This window comes from Poecilia formosa, unplaced genomic scaffold (assembly GCF_000485575.1).
Source record: "Poecilia formosa unplaced genomic scaffold, Poecilia_formosa-5.1.2 Scaffold613, whole genome shotgun sequence".
Classification (NCBI taxonomy): Eukaryota; Metazoa; Chordata; class Actinopteri; order Cyprinodontiformes; family Poeciliidae; genus Poecilia; species Poecilia formosa.
In genome coordinates, this window is record NW_006800552.1 from 129,302 (window position 1) to 145,591 (window position 16,290).

At 37.2% G+C, this 16,290-nt stretch overlaps 1 protein-coding gene across 1 annotated transcript; it reads left to right on the plus strand.

Annotated features, from left to right (window-relative positions):
* The first annotated feature begins 2,950 nt into the window (after positions 1-2,950).
* Positions 2,951-5,591, plus strand: LOC103130185 (integumentary mucin C.1-like). The gene is made up of 5 exons (XM_007541516.2): positions 2,951-3,040; positions 4,164-4,265; positions 4,370-4,537; positions 4,657-4,773; positions 4,911-5,591. Exons 1-5 carry the CDS (start codon positions 2,992-2,994, stop codon positions 5,444-5,446), a joined length of 972 nt encoding a protein of 323 aa, XP_007541578.1. The 5' UTR covers positions 2,951-2,991; the 3' UTR covers positions 5,447-5,591.
* Positions 5,592-16,290: the final 10,699 nt, after the last annotated feature.

Below are 16,290 nucleotides of genomic sequence, written 5' to 3' on the forward strand. Positions count from 1 at the left end.
TCCGGCATTGTTCAGGGGGCCGGACCAAATGACGTGGCGGGCCGGATCCGGCCCGCGGGCCGTAGCTTGGAGACCCCTGGTGTAGAGAAACTCATCCATGATTCCTGCAAGCGGGTCTTCACAGGTCCGCCTAAAAAAATCTGAAATCAGACAGCTGGAATCAGACAGCAGAATGCTGCTGCTCTCATTCTCACTAAAGCCATGAAGATAGAACACATCACCCCAGTTCTAAAATCATTACACTGGCCCACTGTAGCTCAGAGAATAGACCTTAAAATGACTTACTGAATCTTCTGCATATCGCCACCCACTCATGTTCCCTTCCACCTTGGTGTGCCTCTTTGTCCATCTCAGCACCATGCAGAAAAGAGCCTTCTCTTACTCTTCTCCGAGACTCTGGAACACTCTTCCCCCTGACATTCACAATATTGACTCTCTTCTGACCTTCAAAGCACAACTCAAAGCTCATCTGCTCAAGTTAGCCTACTCTTTGTAATTTTTAAGTTATTTTGTGGCTTTGTGTTTTTATAGCCATTTTTTATTGTTTAATTTGTGTTTTTAATGTTGTAAAGTGTCCTTGGGTGTTTTGAAAGGCGCTGAATAATAAAATGCATTATTATTATTATTGGGGCCTGCTATGCAATGCATGGTAGGAACCTATTGTTCTACACCCAATAGAATGTCTGGATATTATTGGGGCCTGCCCATAGCATTACATAGGGAAGAGCAGTGACTGCCTTGTGAATTAAGGCAGTCACTTCTCTTCCCTATGTAATGCATGGCAGGCACCTACTGCTTTTAGACAAAATTGCCTAAAAAGATGGCATCAAGAATAAGAAAAAAAAGAGCAGGAGAAATAAAATATGTTTTTATAATTCAAAGGCATATTCTTCACTCTGATTTAATTAAATTGTGTGGCTCTGATGAAACTGCCTCATTGTTCCCTAGAATGACTAACAACCTGCTTTAGCTCATCAAATATTTTAGCCACTAATCATGCGTAGACATGCGTCATTTGTTAAGGCACTGCTTTTTATTGCTTGCTATACCAGTTGTCTCTTACATTATCATACATCTATGGAAACTTTTAACTTCATAGCTCTTATTTTCATTGATAAAAATTTTTAAATCTTGACAAGAAACACATGGCTTGATTTGGGATTTTAGACTACTGTCACACATTTATGATCTTAAAAAATATTTTAAGATTATAAAACAAAAGGATCTCCTGAAATATTTATTTTCACTTGAATGATTTCTCAACAAAAATATTGGCACCACTCACATGACCTACCAAATAGTTTTTTTGTTGGTTTTAAGGTAATATGTTAACATTTCTCCCACTCTGACTATGAACTGGAAGTTACTTAAACTCCTTGAGTTCCTTGCAGATTTACATTGAAAGTATTATGTTAATATAAGAAATATTGTTCTATTTTATTGTAGGTAGAATATGGAGTCTTGACTTGAATCATATGCAGAGCTACATACATACATACATACATACATACATACATACATACATACATACATACATACATACAGAGCTAAAGAATAGGCTATTTGCAAAAAAGGTCTTCAAAATTGGAGATCACCAGAAATAAGTTGTATGAAATATCACTGGAAACATGAATTCTAAGAACTATTTGATTGCTGTGATCCTTATTGAGAATGGCTTAAATCATTTTTGGTATAATTCATATACAGCTCTGGAAAAAAATGGAGAGACCCCTGCAAAATTGTCAGTTCTCTGATTGAACTGTGTTTGAGTAAAATGAACATTGTTCTTTTATTCTATGAACTACTGACAACATGTCTCTGAAATTCCAAGCAAAAATGTATTTATTTCAAGAAAATTAAATGGTCAAAACAACAAAAAAGATGCAATGCTTTCAGACCTCAAATAATGCAAAGAAAACAAGTTCACATTGATTTAGAAACAACAATACTAATGTTTTAAATGTGAAACAACAATACTAATGTTTTAACTCAGGAAGAGTTCAGAAATAAATATATATATAGAGCAAAGAGTCTGGTCTGGGAACTGAACCAGGGACAACTGTGTTGAAGACTGTTATGGTTTTGGACATCATGCACCTGGTCTACCATACGAGCCATGTGGTGGCTTGATGGAATATTATTTAGTAAAGAGTAAGCATAAACAGCCATTTTTAAAAATTTTACTTTCCTTTTGCATGTCTTGTTTTCTAACAAGAATATATTGGTTGGGTGTGTTGTGGTGGCGCAGGGGTTAAGCACAGTCCACATATGGAGGCCTCAGTCCTTGGCTGTTGCAGGTTCGATTCCCAGCCTGGTGACCTTTGCTGCATGTCTTCCCCTTCTCTCATTACCCACTTTCCTGTCAACTAACTATCAAGGCCATTAGAGCTGATAAAACCTTAGAAAAGAATGTATTGGTTTGGTAAGAGTATGCTGAAATTAAAATCTACCAGTATTATTTACTTGGGGCTTTCCTGCATATACTAAAATAAAACAAATCACATTTTGAAACTTAGTTTTGACTATTTTTTTAAGTATTAAGGTTTTTACTTGGTTAAATTTAGTAAATAAGTTACATAAGTTTAAACTTAACCAGGCTGGTTTCATACCTGGTCAAACAGCAAGGGCAACTTAATGGCCACAACAATGGACACAAAAGCACAAAATGTTCAGGACTTATTTTTGGAACACCTTATTTGGTGGTGGTGCTGTGTGTGAGTAATTTAATGATATGTTTCATTGTAATGAATTGACATTTTCAATTTCATACTGCCCTGTCTTAAAAGGTATGTTAGGTGTGTTAAGGTGTGCTGACATGCTTTCAGGATGCTTTGACGAATGCAAAGATGTGTTTTTGGGTTGTGGCGCCATGAAAATGGAAACACCCAATCAGTGAGGTCATCTGTCCAGCATATAAAGTTCAGAAGAACTCCGAATGCTTAGTATCAGAATCCAGAGGAACTAAACTATAGGATCCACCTGAACATCACCATGAAGCTGATCGTTTCCCTAGCGTTTATCTGGGCACTGTACAGTACAGGTAACATTATCTATTATGTAATTTGTTATTTATTCATTAATTAGAAGCCATCCAAATTAAATTTTTTATCTTTTTTTTCAGCTGTAATTGTTAAACATTGTTGTTCAAGAAGCAGACAAAAGAGTTTACAGATATTTCTTTATTTTATTAGTGTATTTAAATTTACAGAAATTGGATCCAAACAGTTATTTTTTTCCACCAACAGACTAATTATCATGCAAGTCAAGGTTGTTATGTGTTGTCTAATGTTTGGAGTTTAAATTGGTTCTCTATGCATCATTGAAAACAATGTGCTCTCCCTATCATCATTAACAATGCTATTCTTTTGCACTGATGAGTAATAATGTTGAACTACCATTACAATTTTAGGTACTTCACTTTTTGTATATTAGGTTCTATTGATGTTATTGTTTTTTTAAGGGGGGAGAAGAAGGCAGAGGAATGGCTGACAGTTATGTCTGCATCAGATTTTTTTGTCCTGCTGCAATATCTTATGTCTTAAATTCTGTCAACATTGCACAATGAAAATGTAGTAAAATAGTTGACTCCTTTAAACATTACATTAACTATGAATAAACATAAAATCAAGACTTGTACTTAGTAGAGGTATGTAAAATGATCCAAAATATTTATAATATTGATTAATACCCTTACAAAATGTTATTGCATTTTTATGTTGTAGTTTTCATTTTCTCTCAAATATTCTGCACCTTTTAAATAAAAAGATGCACACAAGTTTGTTGTGTTGTTTTATTGTTTCTGGTTATCTTAATATATTATTAAAGTAGTAGTTTTTTAAATTATATGGTTGTACCAATATAATGTGGTGAAATGCCACCCAAACACCCACAAATGTAGGACAAATATCAAGCTTAAATAATAAAAAGTATCATTATCGGTATCTGCAAGACGGACATGTATTTATTTGGTATGAGATTGATACCAAAATATGAAGTATTGCATATCTCTAACACTTGCAAACTAGTGGAACTTTGTTTTTGTTTAAACTTTTGGTTTCGCATTTTACCTCTCAAAAATCTGCTTAAAACATTTAATTGTACTGAAAAAACTTTTAGTTCAAACTTTCTGAGAAATTAATAAGTCTTCTTTCCCCTGGATGCAGCTGAAGCCCTGACATGTTTGACCTGCACAGACCAGACATGTTCAAGCTCAATACCACTAACATGTGGCTCAGAGACGATGTGCATAATAGCTACCATCCAAGGTATTGTTCCGGTTATGTTTTCTTTTACTTTATGATGGAACACACTGCATGCATTGAGGTTGCTGTATTTTCTAACGCCACCAAACTTTTCCTTGACTCTACAGCTACTCAATCTGGAATTTCAGTAACACAGCTCTACAAAGCCTGTGCAGCGTCTTCTCTGTGTCCGGCTACAGGCACCTCGACTTTTTCAGTCAACTTGGGTTCCCAAAGTGCAATTGCATCTGCTCAGTGCTGCAACACAGACAACTGCAACTCACAGACTCTGCCTGGTAGGTTTCAACAAGAGTTTTCAACAAAGAAAAAATCTGGCCATCCTTCTTTCCTTTACGATTTCATTTTGCTCCTTTAATATTTAACCAGTTTCTTCCATTATCCTTTTTTATTTCAGCCCCCAGTCCTCAGCCTACTAAATCCCTTCAATGCCTTGTTTGTGACCCCACAACTTCTCAGTGCACCACTCCAATAATCTGTTCAGGAGATGAGATCAACTGCTTCTCAGCAATTTGTAAGTTTTCATATTTAATAGCTGGGGCAAACTGAAGACAAATCCCAATTTTATATTAATACTACATCTTAGAAAAATACAACTATATTATATTTAAAACAAATAATGTAACTTTACACTGTTTTTTACATCGACAGTGAACAATGGAACAAACACAATTCCTGCACTGGGTTGTGCATCACCAAACACCTGTACAGCTGCTTCAGGCCTGGGAAGTTTGCCATTCATGCAGAGTGTTGGTTCAATCACCAGTGGACCAACCTGCTGTACAACTAGTTTGTGCAATGTTCCAAGTGCAACAACCACCACAACTGCACCAACTACTACAACCACTACTCCTGCACCAACTACTACAACCACTACCCCTGCACCAACTACTACTACAACCACTACCTCAGCACCAACTACTACTACAACCACTACCTCAGCACCAACTACTACAACCACTACACCTGCCCCAACAACTACAACCACTACATCTGCCCCAGCCACTACAACCACTACCCTAGCACAAACTACTACCACCACTACAACCACACCAGTCAGTACAACTACTATAACCACTGCAACTGCAACTGTTGCAGCCACCACCACATCAACCACCAGTGATGCATCTAGCTTCAGACTTGGTCTTCTCCATCTGATACTTGGATTTTTCATCTTTATCATTTAGTAACTTCAAGATAAATCATTGTTATCCTATCTGAACCAAAGTAAAAAAAAAAAGTAAAGCCAATGTTTTTTGAAGACTTGCTATTTACCATTGAAGAAATGAAACAAACGGTGTAACTTTATTTTACATTTAAATTACTATTTAATAAAACGGTCTAATTTAATATATATTATATTAAATAAATAATTTATTTGTGAACTATTTTCTTTTTGTGTCATTGGTTTCTTCTATAATAAAAATTTAATTTTTAACTAAATAGGCATTTTAAGTATGTTCCATTTGGTTCGTTTTCAAAACTTTGCATGTGAAAATTTACCTTTACTTGAATTAGATAAGATATTATGCTATTTAACAATTATGTTTGGTACTTACTATATTTCATTCAGTTCAGTTAATTTAAAACCATCCAGTCAACAAACCCCTGACCCAACTGAAATATACAAAGTATACAGTTAAAAGGTACACTGTTTAAAATTTCTGTAAATTTACAGCGGAATTCTAACAGTAACATACTGTTATTATAAAATACGGTAGAATATTGTTAAATTTGATGTCTTCTTCTGTTGTTACAATCAAGACTGACGACTGGCAGTAAACTAACGCAAAAAAATTGTACAATACAGTATTTTTCCTTGGCCAGACATTTTACTTGTATTTGCATCTTAGAGAATCAGCATTTAAAGTCAATATTAAATGGACAGAAAAAAATAATTTCTGTAATAAATCTTTTAGGGAATGAATTGAAATCTACAGAGCAAAATCAAAAGTGTTAGATTTCTAGTGTTGGTGTGGTATGTTAAAAATACAGTGTTAATTCAGCTCTTGTTTAGTCTAATTCAAAGATAGGAGTGTTAGTTTCCCTAAAGAGTTGGTGTTATTCCGGAGAGTAAAATTTTAGCAACTCTGTCTGGTGTTGATTTTGAAATCAGCACCAGACAGAGTTGCTTCCACAAATGCAAGGTATCTGTGACATCACGTGTTGGGCTGAGGAGCGGGGACAGCAGTATAGGGTCCTGTCTGGAGCTTATCATAACAAGTTAAGTTCCATGTTAAGATTATTATGTTTTTGATTTTCTTTTATGAATGCATTAATTTTCTGTTTGCTCAAGAGTATTGACTTATGCTTAATGTAAGTTTATTTGTTTGGATATCACGGTGTATATGACTGTTTAATACAGGGGTGCTCAAGTCCAGTCCTCGAGAGCTGTCATCCTGCAACACACCTGACTCAAATGAATGGCTGGTTAGCAGGTCTGTTCAGAGCTGATCCTGGTCTGTTGGAGTAAAGATGCATCTAAAAGTTGCAGGACGGTAGCTCTCGAGAACTGGTCGTGAGCACCCTTGGTTTATTATTTTTGTTAGCAGCTTAAGCAAGCAAAGCAGGTGTAGCACGAGGTGTCAGGTGGTTAACCGAACATTAAAACTGTCAGAAAGGCCATTTGAGATAACATTATTTAGCTGTGGAGTCGTTTTCTTGAAGTTTTTGGCTTTAGACGGCATAATGGGGAAAGTGGCTGTGCTGGACCGGTGGCTTGATCTATGCGATCAAAGCTAAGCCAAAATGTTTTTGTCTCTATACATACAATAAATAATTACATATTGGCTGCCTTTTTTTTCTTCATTAATACGTCATGTTGGTGACTGATGCCTGTTATGATGACTTCAACACATTTCTTCTGACAGGTTGGCAGAAGAAATGTTGTCCAGAGTGTTTCTGTAAGCTGACTAATTTCTATAATACCTAATGATTATCTGATACTTAATGACTGAGTTGTGTTCATGGTAATTATTTCTGACTTTTTTATGCTTTTTCTTGTAGGTGGTGAAAAATGCTCTCCAGGCTAAACCGAGTGGGCAGAGTAATTTGAATGAATATGATAGTTACACACACAGTAGGTCTGGTTAGTTTTGCTCACACTTTTTTAAAAAAATATTTATTTATTATTAGAATGTTTCAGCAGGCTACACAGTGGCACAGTTGGTAGAGCTGTTGCCTTGCAGCAACAAGGTCCTGGGTTCAATTCCTGGCCTGGGGTCTTTCTGCATGGAGTTTGCATGTTCTCCCTGTGCATGCGTGGGTTCTCTCCAGGCATTCTGGCTTCCTCCCACAGTCCTGACATGACTTTCAGGTTAATTGGTCTCTTTAAATTATCCTTAGGTGTGTGTGTGGATGGCTGTTTGTCCTGCCTGTCTCTGTGTTGCCCTGTGACAGACTGGCAACCTGTCCAGGGTGTACCCCGCCTCTCGCCCAGAACGTTAGCTGGAGATAGGCACCAGCTCCTCCCAACCCCACTTAGGGACAAGGGTGTATAGAAAATGGATGGATGTTTCTGCTGTTTTTCCTCCAGGCATTCTTCTGTTGGTTCATGCACTTCTTCCTATATCCTAAGGCCACAAGAAGAATCCAAAACAGCTCATGTCAAACTGTTGCCCATGTTGTCAGATATGGGCCAGTATATGGTTATTCTAATGATCCTATTTCTTGTTGTTAGGTTGTGAATAATATTTTTTACATTTGTATATACATTTACATTTTTACATATCCTCCTGAGAACCGGTCCATAGACTTATGTCCATTATAATGGACATTTTGTTGAAGCTTATTTTTTGTTTATACTTTGAGTTACCCTTTCTAGCCCTACAGTACTGTTTAGAGGACATCGTGGGCTTTCCAGGGATGTGTCATGTGATAGGTTTGCATAGCGGAAAGTCCCTTTTTTTCCTAAATCAAAATGGCCGACCTGCCAGAAACCGCATTTTATGGAAAGAGGTTAGACGAGTCAAGTATTTTTTTTCTTTTATTTTTGTCATGATAATTATTTATATTCTTGTTAATTAAATACCAATAATAATATTTTGACCAGTAAAAACAATTTAATAATTTCTGTTCAGACCTTTTCTGAATGTCAATTATAATGGACATCAGGACTATTTCAGTGTATTTAATGACTCCACATTGTTGTAGGAGAAAGATGTGAAACTGGATTCTCCACAAGATAGTAGAGGGAGATTCAGATCTGGAGTTGTCAGATGAAGATGAGGATAATAAATATCAGCTTCTGGTAAGGAACTTCATTAGATCCAGGACAATCTGATGAAGAAACAGACTCATGGTGCATTCTCACCAAACGTGTTACACATGTCAAAAACACACTTGACACTTCAAATTTGACACATGTGCACTTTTGGTCCATTCCTACCAAAAGCGTTTTGAGCATCAGGTGCGTCTGGTTTACATTCACAGTCCATGTGGAACGTCATAAAAATGGTCCAAACGGTTCAAATCGCACCACGTTAGGTGCTCAGAACACTCCTCCATGGCCCTCAACGCACCTCCACATAGACTTTGAATGTAAACCAGATGGGCCTGACGTTCAAAACACGTTTGGTGTGAATGCACCATCAGAGCCAGATATAGAGCAGGAAAGTCGCTATGCTAGGTGGGCCAAGATTAATTTGTATGTTTGTCTAAGGCCAGGCATCTGTGATGGGAATGTCCATTTTTTTGTTCTGGTCGACATTCGATGAAAGCTCAACATTTGGTCATAAAGATCCAAATGTTGGATCACTGTGACCAACATTTGGTCCTAAAGATCATGTACACAAGTTTTTTTCTTTGTTTGACCATCGACTGCAAATATCATTTAGATCTTTCCCATAAATGGTGGAGGCCATCACCACAGGTTTATCGTCAAACCACTTTGTGACAGTCAGCTAAGATGCTCCCTTCTTCCCATCTTCTGGTAATTGGTGTGGCTTTGGTATTCTTTGGTTCATCATATTGGTTCCAGTTGCTGGAAGACCCTTTGAGAAGTTTGCAGAACTTATTCCTCATCATATTCCTGCTAATAACTGGCACTTTTGATTTTTTAGTCCAGAAGATTTTGACTCTGGGAAAGCCAAGATAGGCCATGTGTGCTGATATTCTGAAGAAAGTCCTTGTTCATGTGTGTAATTTTATACTTCTATCATGTTCAAAATAAAAAAAAATAAAAACAATTAATTAAGTAAAAATAAATAAAGTCTTAATTTTTGGGGCAATAGTTTTCTATTGCCCAAAAAAAAAAACCCTGCAGCCATTTTTGGTTTTTATTTTAAGTAACAAGCAATAGACTGCAACCAGAAATGGATAACTTCTGATTATTAAATGTATTTTTCAAATATGACCTCTTGTTGGGTTAATGTGATTCATTAAACAATAATCTGTACATTTTTCCATTTTTTAAATTCTGTCATAATTTAGACTGAAATAGTCCTGACGTCCACTACAATGGATATGCTGTAAAATTTTAATAAATATATATATATATAAAATAAAATGCTAAGGTGTTCATTTTGGCCTAAATAGGTAGGAAATCACAAAAAAACAGAAATTGGAAGACACTTTTTTTCTTCGGTTCTCAGGAGGATTACATATATTCAGTCATGGTTTTTAAAGTCTAAAGTCTATAGCATTCTTCTTGTGTGCCTCTAACTTGTGCTTTGAAAGGAATGTATTAGTCCCCGTAAACAGGTAACAGTGATTCTTGAGAATAGGGACAAAATGGGTTTTAATTTTCCCATATTTTTTTTTATATTATTTCTCAACCTTATAAAATATGACAAATAATGTTTAGGAAATGTAAAGATGCTAAGGTGCAGGCTCCCAGTTGCAAATTTTTTAAAGAAATTAAATTTTTAATCGACCTGACCCAGAACTTTGTCATCACCATCTGACAAAAATAAATATAAAATGATTTTTAAAATACCCCATTAGTGATATTTTTACTCATTTTACAGACAAGTGCTTCCCAAGAAACAAAATAAATATTATTGAAAACAAAAAACAACAAAAAGTCCATCTGAAAGAGTTGACAGTGCATGACGGAGTTGACATAGAACTGAAGGTCATGACAAACTAGTGAGTAAAATGAAAAACTTGATACATATGAAGTAATGCAATTTATGTAAAATACATTAAAATGAATTAATTGCACAATTAAGTGAGATTTGACAACAATTTCACTGAAAGAGTCACAAAAACTCTGATGGAGTTGACAAAAAGCCAAACTACCTCAATTTATATGATGTTATTCTGAAGGAGGCCATATTGTAGCCCATCATGTCCATGGAATCTTTACAGTATACTGTTAAGAAAATAAATTTAAAATAAGCTAGTTTTAAAACTTAACATGTCTTGATTCAAATACCCTAATTGTGGTTTTAAAATCAGTAATGTATTCTGACTTTTTGACCTTTATGTTACCTGTAGTTACAGCAGATGGTTTGCTAGGATCGTTTAAACTGCCTTTTGTCTGTGTGGGAAAACAATACAGTAGAAGTTGTAGCTTTTCACACTCATCTGTGAAAAGCCGTAAACACGGCAGGAGTTCCTGGCTTCAGATAAAGGGTCAGAGATAGCTCCTGGTTGGATGAGCAAAGATACGCCTTATTTGAATAAATTAAAGATAAGAATACGCCTTTTACTATAAAACTTTCTACACAAAAGTAACAAATTAGATTTGCTCTTGCAATTCTCCAAAGACGTCTTTGCAGGTCTTTGCTTTCTTTCCTTCTTTTCCAAGTCTGTGAGGTAAATGAATGTATGTCTCCGTTGTTCTGCAGTTTCTGTTGTAATTTTATGCGTTGTCTTCTATTGGATTAAATTCTGTGACGTCAACACGCATTGCTGTTTTCTTCTGAGTGACTACACGTGGCCCGCCAGGAAGACCTGGGATCCAAGAGGAAGAGAGAGCCAGACTTTTTCCAAAATTAACTAATTTAGATATTCTTCCTTAACAATACCAAAATTAAGCTTTTATTTCACAAAATTTCATCAAAGTTTTGAAAATTGTCAGTTATGGAGTTGACACTTCATGGTTGTGACAAGCAACTTAGGAATAAAACAGAAGAAAAAACTAAAGAATAACATAAGCTAACCAGAGCTAACTAGCTCTCTTAGCAAAGGAAGAGAAAAGACAACGTCATGGGATCCTCAGAAGTTCTGGTGCCCCCCAATAATGCCTGATTTTTTTACATTCTTTTCATGTCTGACAGTGTTGATAAAAGCTAGGGACAAATTTCAACGGAGTTGAAAAATATCTAAAAATTATTTTTAATTCAATTTATCAATACTTTTATATTTATTTATATGACTACTTTTACTTAATTGTCATAATATATAAATTTAGTATTTCTTTAATTCAATCTGTAGAGACTCACACAGAGAGAGAAACAGGAGTTAGACAATTTTATTGGACCGAGAATTTGGCGCTCGGACACCGGCGGAAGACGTGCGTGCTGAGAATCGCAGCGAGCTTGAATGAGCGGCTCGAATGAAGCTCAGGTAGGTCTTCCCCCGGACTCAGTCACTGGTGGTGGAGCGGAGCTTGGAGAGAGGAGTCTTGAGGGGACCTGGAGGCGTCTGTGAGGCTGGTGGTGGAAACGGGGAGGAGGTGGGTTGAAACACAGCTGAAGCGGGTGGATCTGTGGTTGCTTCGCCTTTTTGAAGGGGCTCTTGCCAGTTGATTGGATCGAGGTAGAGAGGTGGTGCGTCCTGATTGGCTGGGATGAAGGCGTGGTTATAGGTGATGCCAGAAGAGTCTTACAGGTTGAATTTTCGCCTAGTGCTTCATTTGTTTTAAACTATTATAATGTGTTGAGTTCTGCTCCTGGACAAGGGATTTTACAGGCATCATCCACCGACTACAATGTTTAAAATAAAAAAATATTCAGCAAATACAAGAAAAATATACATTGTTGTGCTCACATGACCCAGGTTAGTTTAGTCAGATATTTGAAAAAATATATTTTGTGTATATTTTATTCAAATTTGGTGCTTTATCCATAGGACCTGTTTTGTCCCTATTCTCAAGAATCACTGGTAAAATAAACAAGAAGCCAGACCCTTGGAGCTGAATTGCAGGTGAGCTGCGAGCATGCCTGATGGAAGAAACAGATAAAGGCTAAAGGTTGTGACCCAGAGAAGCAGGACCAGCGCTTAAAGCCTTATGAGAAGAGGAGGGCGGGGGGGCATCTTATTATATATGAGCATGTGTTTGTCCCTTCCTTAACAGTTTGCAAACGTTGTAACTAGGGAAAACTCCAATTCTAATAAAAGAGGCGTAGCGGGCGGAGAAGCCTCAGAGTGATTTGGGGGATTTTAACTGTTAGTTCTCTCCCCCTTGCTCTCCTCATATGAGAAAAATCTAATCACTTGTCTCTCTATTCTTCTTTGTAATGTCAAAGTGTCATTTTAGGTAGCTTGAACTGACATTTGTGTAGAAGCACTTTCTCATTGGCTTAGTTTGCTATTTGAATGTAGCTGTACTACATATAGTTAATAATTTTTATTATTCGTCTTCTTAGCATTTTGTCAAAGATGGGAGCCAGTGTTGAAGTCTTCCTCATTGGTGTGGAACCAGGACAGCCCTTCATCTTGCGTGTTGGTGAAAACAAGAGCAGCATCAAAGACACTTCATCAGTGATCACAAGACCATCCATGGTAGCTTTTGATGAACTTTCAAAGCACACTTCACCTTCTGTGCAAAGTACCATGAATTCCTCTACAACTTCTGTACATTAACCCAACCTACAGTTTTCAACATTGATGTGACTTTTGCACGACAATTGAGGATATGAACATCCTTGCTTTTATTTTGCCTGGCAGAGTGGACACTCTTTGTTATGATGATCATTTAAATGCATACTGTATCAATAAGAGGATTCATTTTATGTTCATCCAATAAAGGACTTGGTTTATTACAGTACCTATGGCAAGCAGTTTTCTGCATGGTCATCATTGAAGGCCATATTGTCTTTGATGGGGTCCAGCCAACATTCCAGACAGGACTGGCAACAGTGTTTGCCATCTTCTACATCTTCAACCCCCAATATCAGCATGAGGCAGCCAAGACTTTGAAGTTCATTCAATGGTAAAAACCATTCCTATATTTTTACAATGAGCAAAATACAATGGCATGGTTTTAAAGTTTTAAAGCAAGTTCTGATTACTTTTGACAAAGGTGGTGATGTTTTCTCTTTACATAATTAAAAACAGGATAATTTTTCCACATTAAGTAAGGAAAGCTTTATATATTGTACCTGCTGTCTTTAGAGTGCTACACTATTTATATTCTCAAAAATTTTCCCATTTATGATTTCCCATTTATGGTCACTGGAAGATGATATCCAAAAAGACAGGAAAGATCATTCAAAAGAAAAAGCAGACAGTGAATGTGCAGGTTTCCACCCTCATCAAAAACCTGATGGAGTTTGAGTGGCATCTCATACAGGTTAGGTATTACTGTTCTATCGTAAAACTAAGACTGTACTTTAAGATGTTGCAGTCCAGTTACAGTTAATACAGAAGTAAAACTAAATTTACAGTAAAAATACTGGCACCTACAGACGCCAGTATTTGAAAGTATATTTACTTTCAACACTGTATTTTACAGTGGCTGACAGGTACAAATACCCAGCAAACACAAGAAAAGCAAATGCAACAAAGAAGAGATGTAAACAAAAAGACTACAACCACAAATAAAATGCAGCAAACAAAAAAGAGATGCAAACAAAAAATGCTGAAAACAGAAGTGCTCCAGACCACTAGGGGGAGTCGAACAGAGAACAGCTGGGTCCAAAATCAGGGTTTGCATCCTTTCAAGGGCCTTGAGAAACAGCCCAGTCTACGGCGGGTCCTTCGAAGGTCATAAATATCGACGACCAGAAGAGAGAAGCTGTAGCTTTCAGCTAGCTGCTTAGCCTCTACCCCAGCGTTATGTTGCTTAGCAACCGTGACAACATGAAGCACAGAGCAGCGATGGGAAAAAACGGACTCAAAGTTTGTTATTTTACTCCTGATTTCTCTATTACTCTTCACCTTTTGTAATAAAGGCCGTTGCATATTAAAAAAAAATAAATCTGTTAGTCTGATTCTAAAATGTTCAAACATGTATAGCACATACACAAGGAATGCAAGCAAAGTATTCCTTTTCAAATATAATACTCTCCGAATCTCAGCTAAGATAATACAGCTTAATCAAACTATTATGTTTGAAGGCTTAACTTTAATCAGTCAAACTGATTTGCTCAGGAATAAATGAAATACTTTAGTGAACCAAAAAATGTACAACTAGATGTTACCTGACTTAATATCTGTGTTTAACTCCCAGTCATTTGGGGAACGCCCAAATCAGTCAGATGTTCTCCTGCGGTATACTGAACCTGGACCACCCTGCCAGCTGACAGCTAGGGATGGGAGTTAATGCAGCGGGAGCAGACATCTCCGAAAACGTCAAAGCAATATTGCAATTATGTGATGTACTGATGAACCGAGCAGAAATTTGAGACTTCTAACATCTACATTCTCGCCTACAAACATTGTAAAAATCATGTTGCATCATGGTTGCTAAGCAACATAACGTCGAGGTGGAGGCTAGGCAGCTAGACGAGGCCATTTCTCAAGCCTTTGAAAGAATAAGCTTGAAAGGGTGCAGACACTGTAGTTTGGAAAATGTAAATTTTCAGAAAAATACTGGCAGCTACAGACGCCAGTATTCTACTGTAAATGCACAATAGCTGTACCGTAATTTGTTCTGACAGAAGATTACCGTTAAAGCAAGAACAATATAGATACTGTGAAAAAACGGTAAACTACTGGCAGCTACAGACGCCAGTAGTTTACCGTTCTTTACAGGATTATTTCTTAGAGTGTAGATTTAAAGTAATTTATTCCAATTCAGCCTAATGGGAAGATAGAGTAATTTATCACACAAAAACGTTGATGTAGAGAGAAACAATGACATCAGCTTTCTGCTCCGTAGTACACTAAACATCAGCCAATAGTGGGTGCTTTGATCACTAACAGATACTGATATTAGGCAGGAGTTTGTTCACCCAACCAACTCCTTACATCCAGTGGGTGGCTCAGGTTGCTACAATCGATAATAGCCACACAGGCACACCCACTACAAACAACTTACGCACCCAGTACTACACTTGCATTCTATTGGCTAAGAGGTTGCCAGGCAACTGTGCCAAAAGGCGTTTTCAAAAGCGAGCAGAGTCTGAGCAGAGACTAAGTGTGAGGAGAGGTTTTGAGTTCAAGCGTTACAAATTTTGAGCAAAAAGACATGAAGTCCGGCTTTCAAAATGAAAATGTAAGCAAAAGTATTAACAGTTTTGAGAACAAAAGACATGAAATCCTGTTTCCAGACTAAAAATGTGTGCTCTCGGATTATGGCAGAAAAATTCCCCCAAAGATAATAATCGGGAAAAGATTAAAATGCACAGATCAGTTGTTAGTACAACTTGCTTTAAACGCTATTAGCAAGTTGTTTGCTTCTTCTGTTTCACTGTAGAGGCAGTGAAACATAAGCTACAGTATAAAAAGTAGTCTTTTAAAACACATTTATTGCTTATTAAACATGTTTATACTAGAATCGGATTGGTGAGCTCACAGACCAAATCAGGGCCACCATAATTATATATGTGGCTCCATAGACTCTAGAGCAGGGGTCCCCAAGCTACGGCCCGCGGGCCGGATCTGGCCCGCCATGTCATTTGGTCCGGCCCCCTGAACAATGCCGGATCTGGCCCGCCTCCTCATACCAAAGAGCATTCAGTGTTTTTTTTTTTCATATATTGTATTTTTGGGTTTATATGTGGATTTTTCTTCAACCACCAGGTGGTTTGAGCAGATGTGAAACTAACTTTCCCTCAATGGAATATATACTAGTCAGTCCCAGTCACCGTTTCACTCACGGTTTTTTCCATTTGCATTCTGGGTAAAAATCTATCTAAAAGCGCGAATGTGTTGTGCCCCTCCCCCGCTCGCCACAGACGAAGGCCAAAGAGCCCCCCCC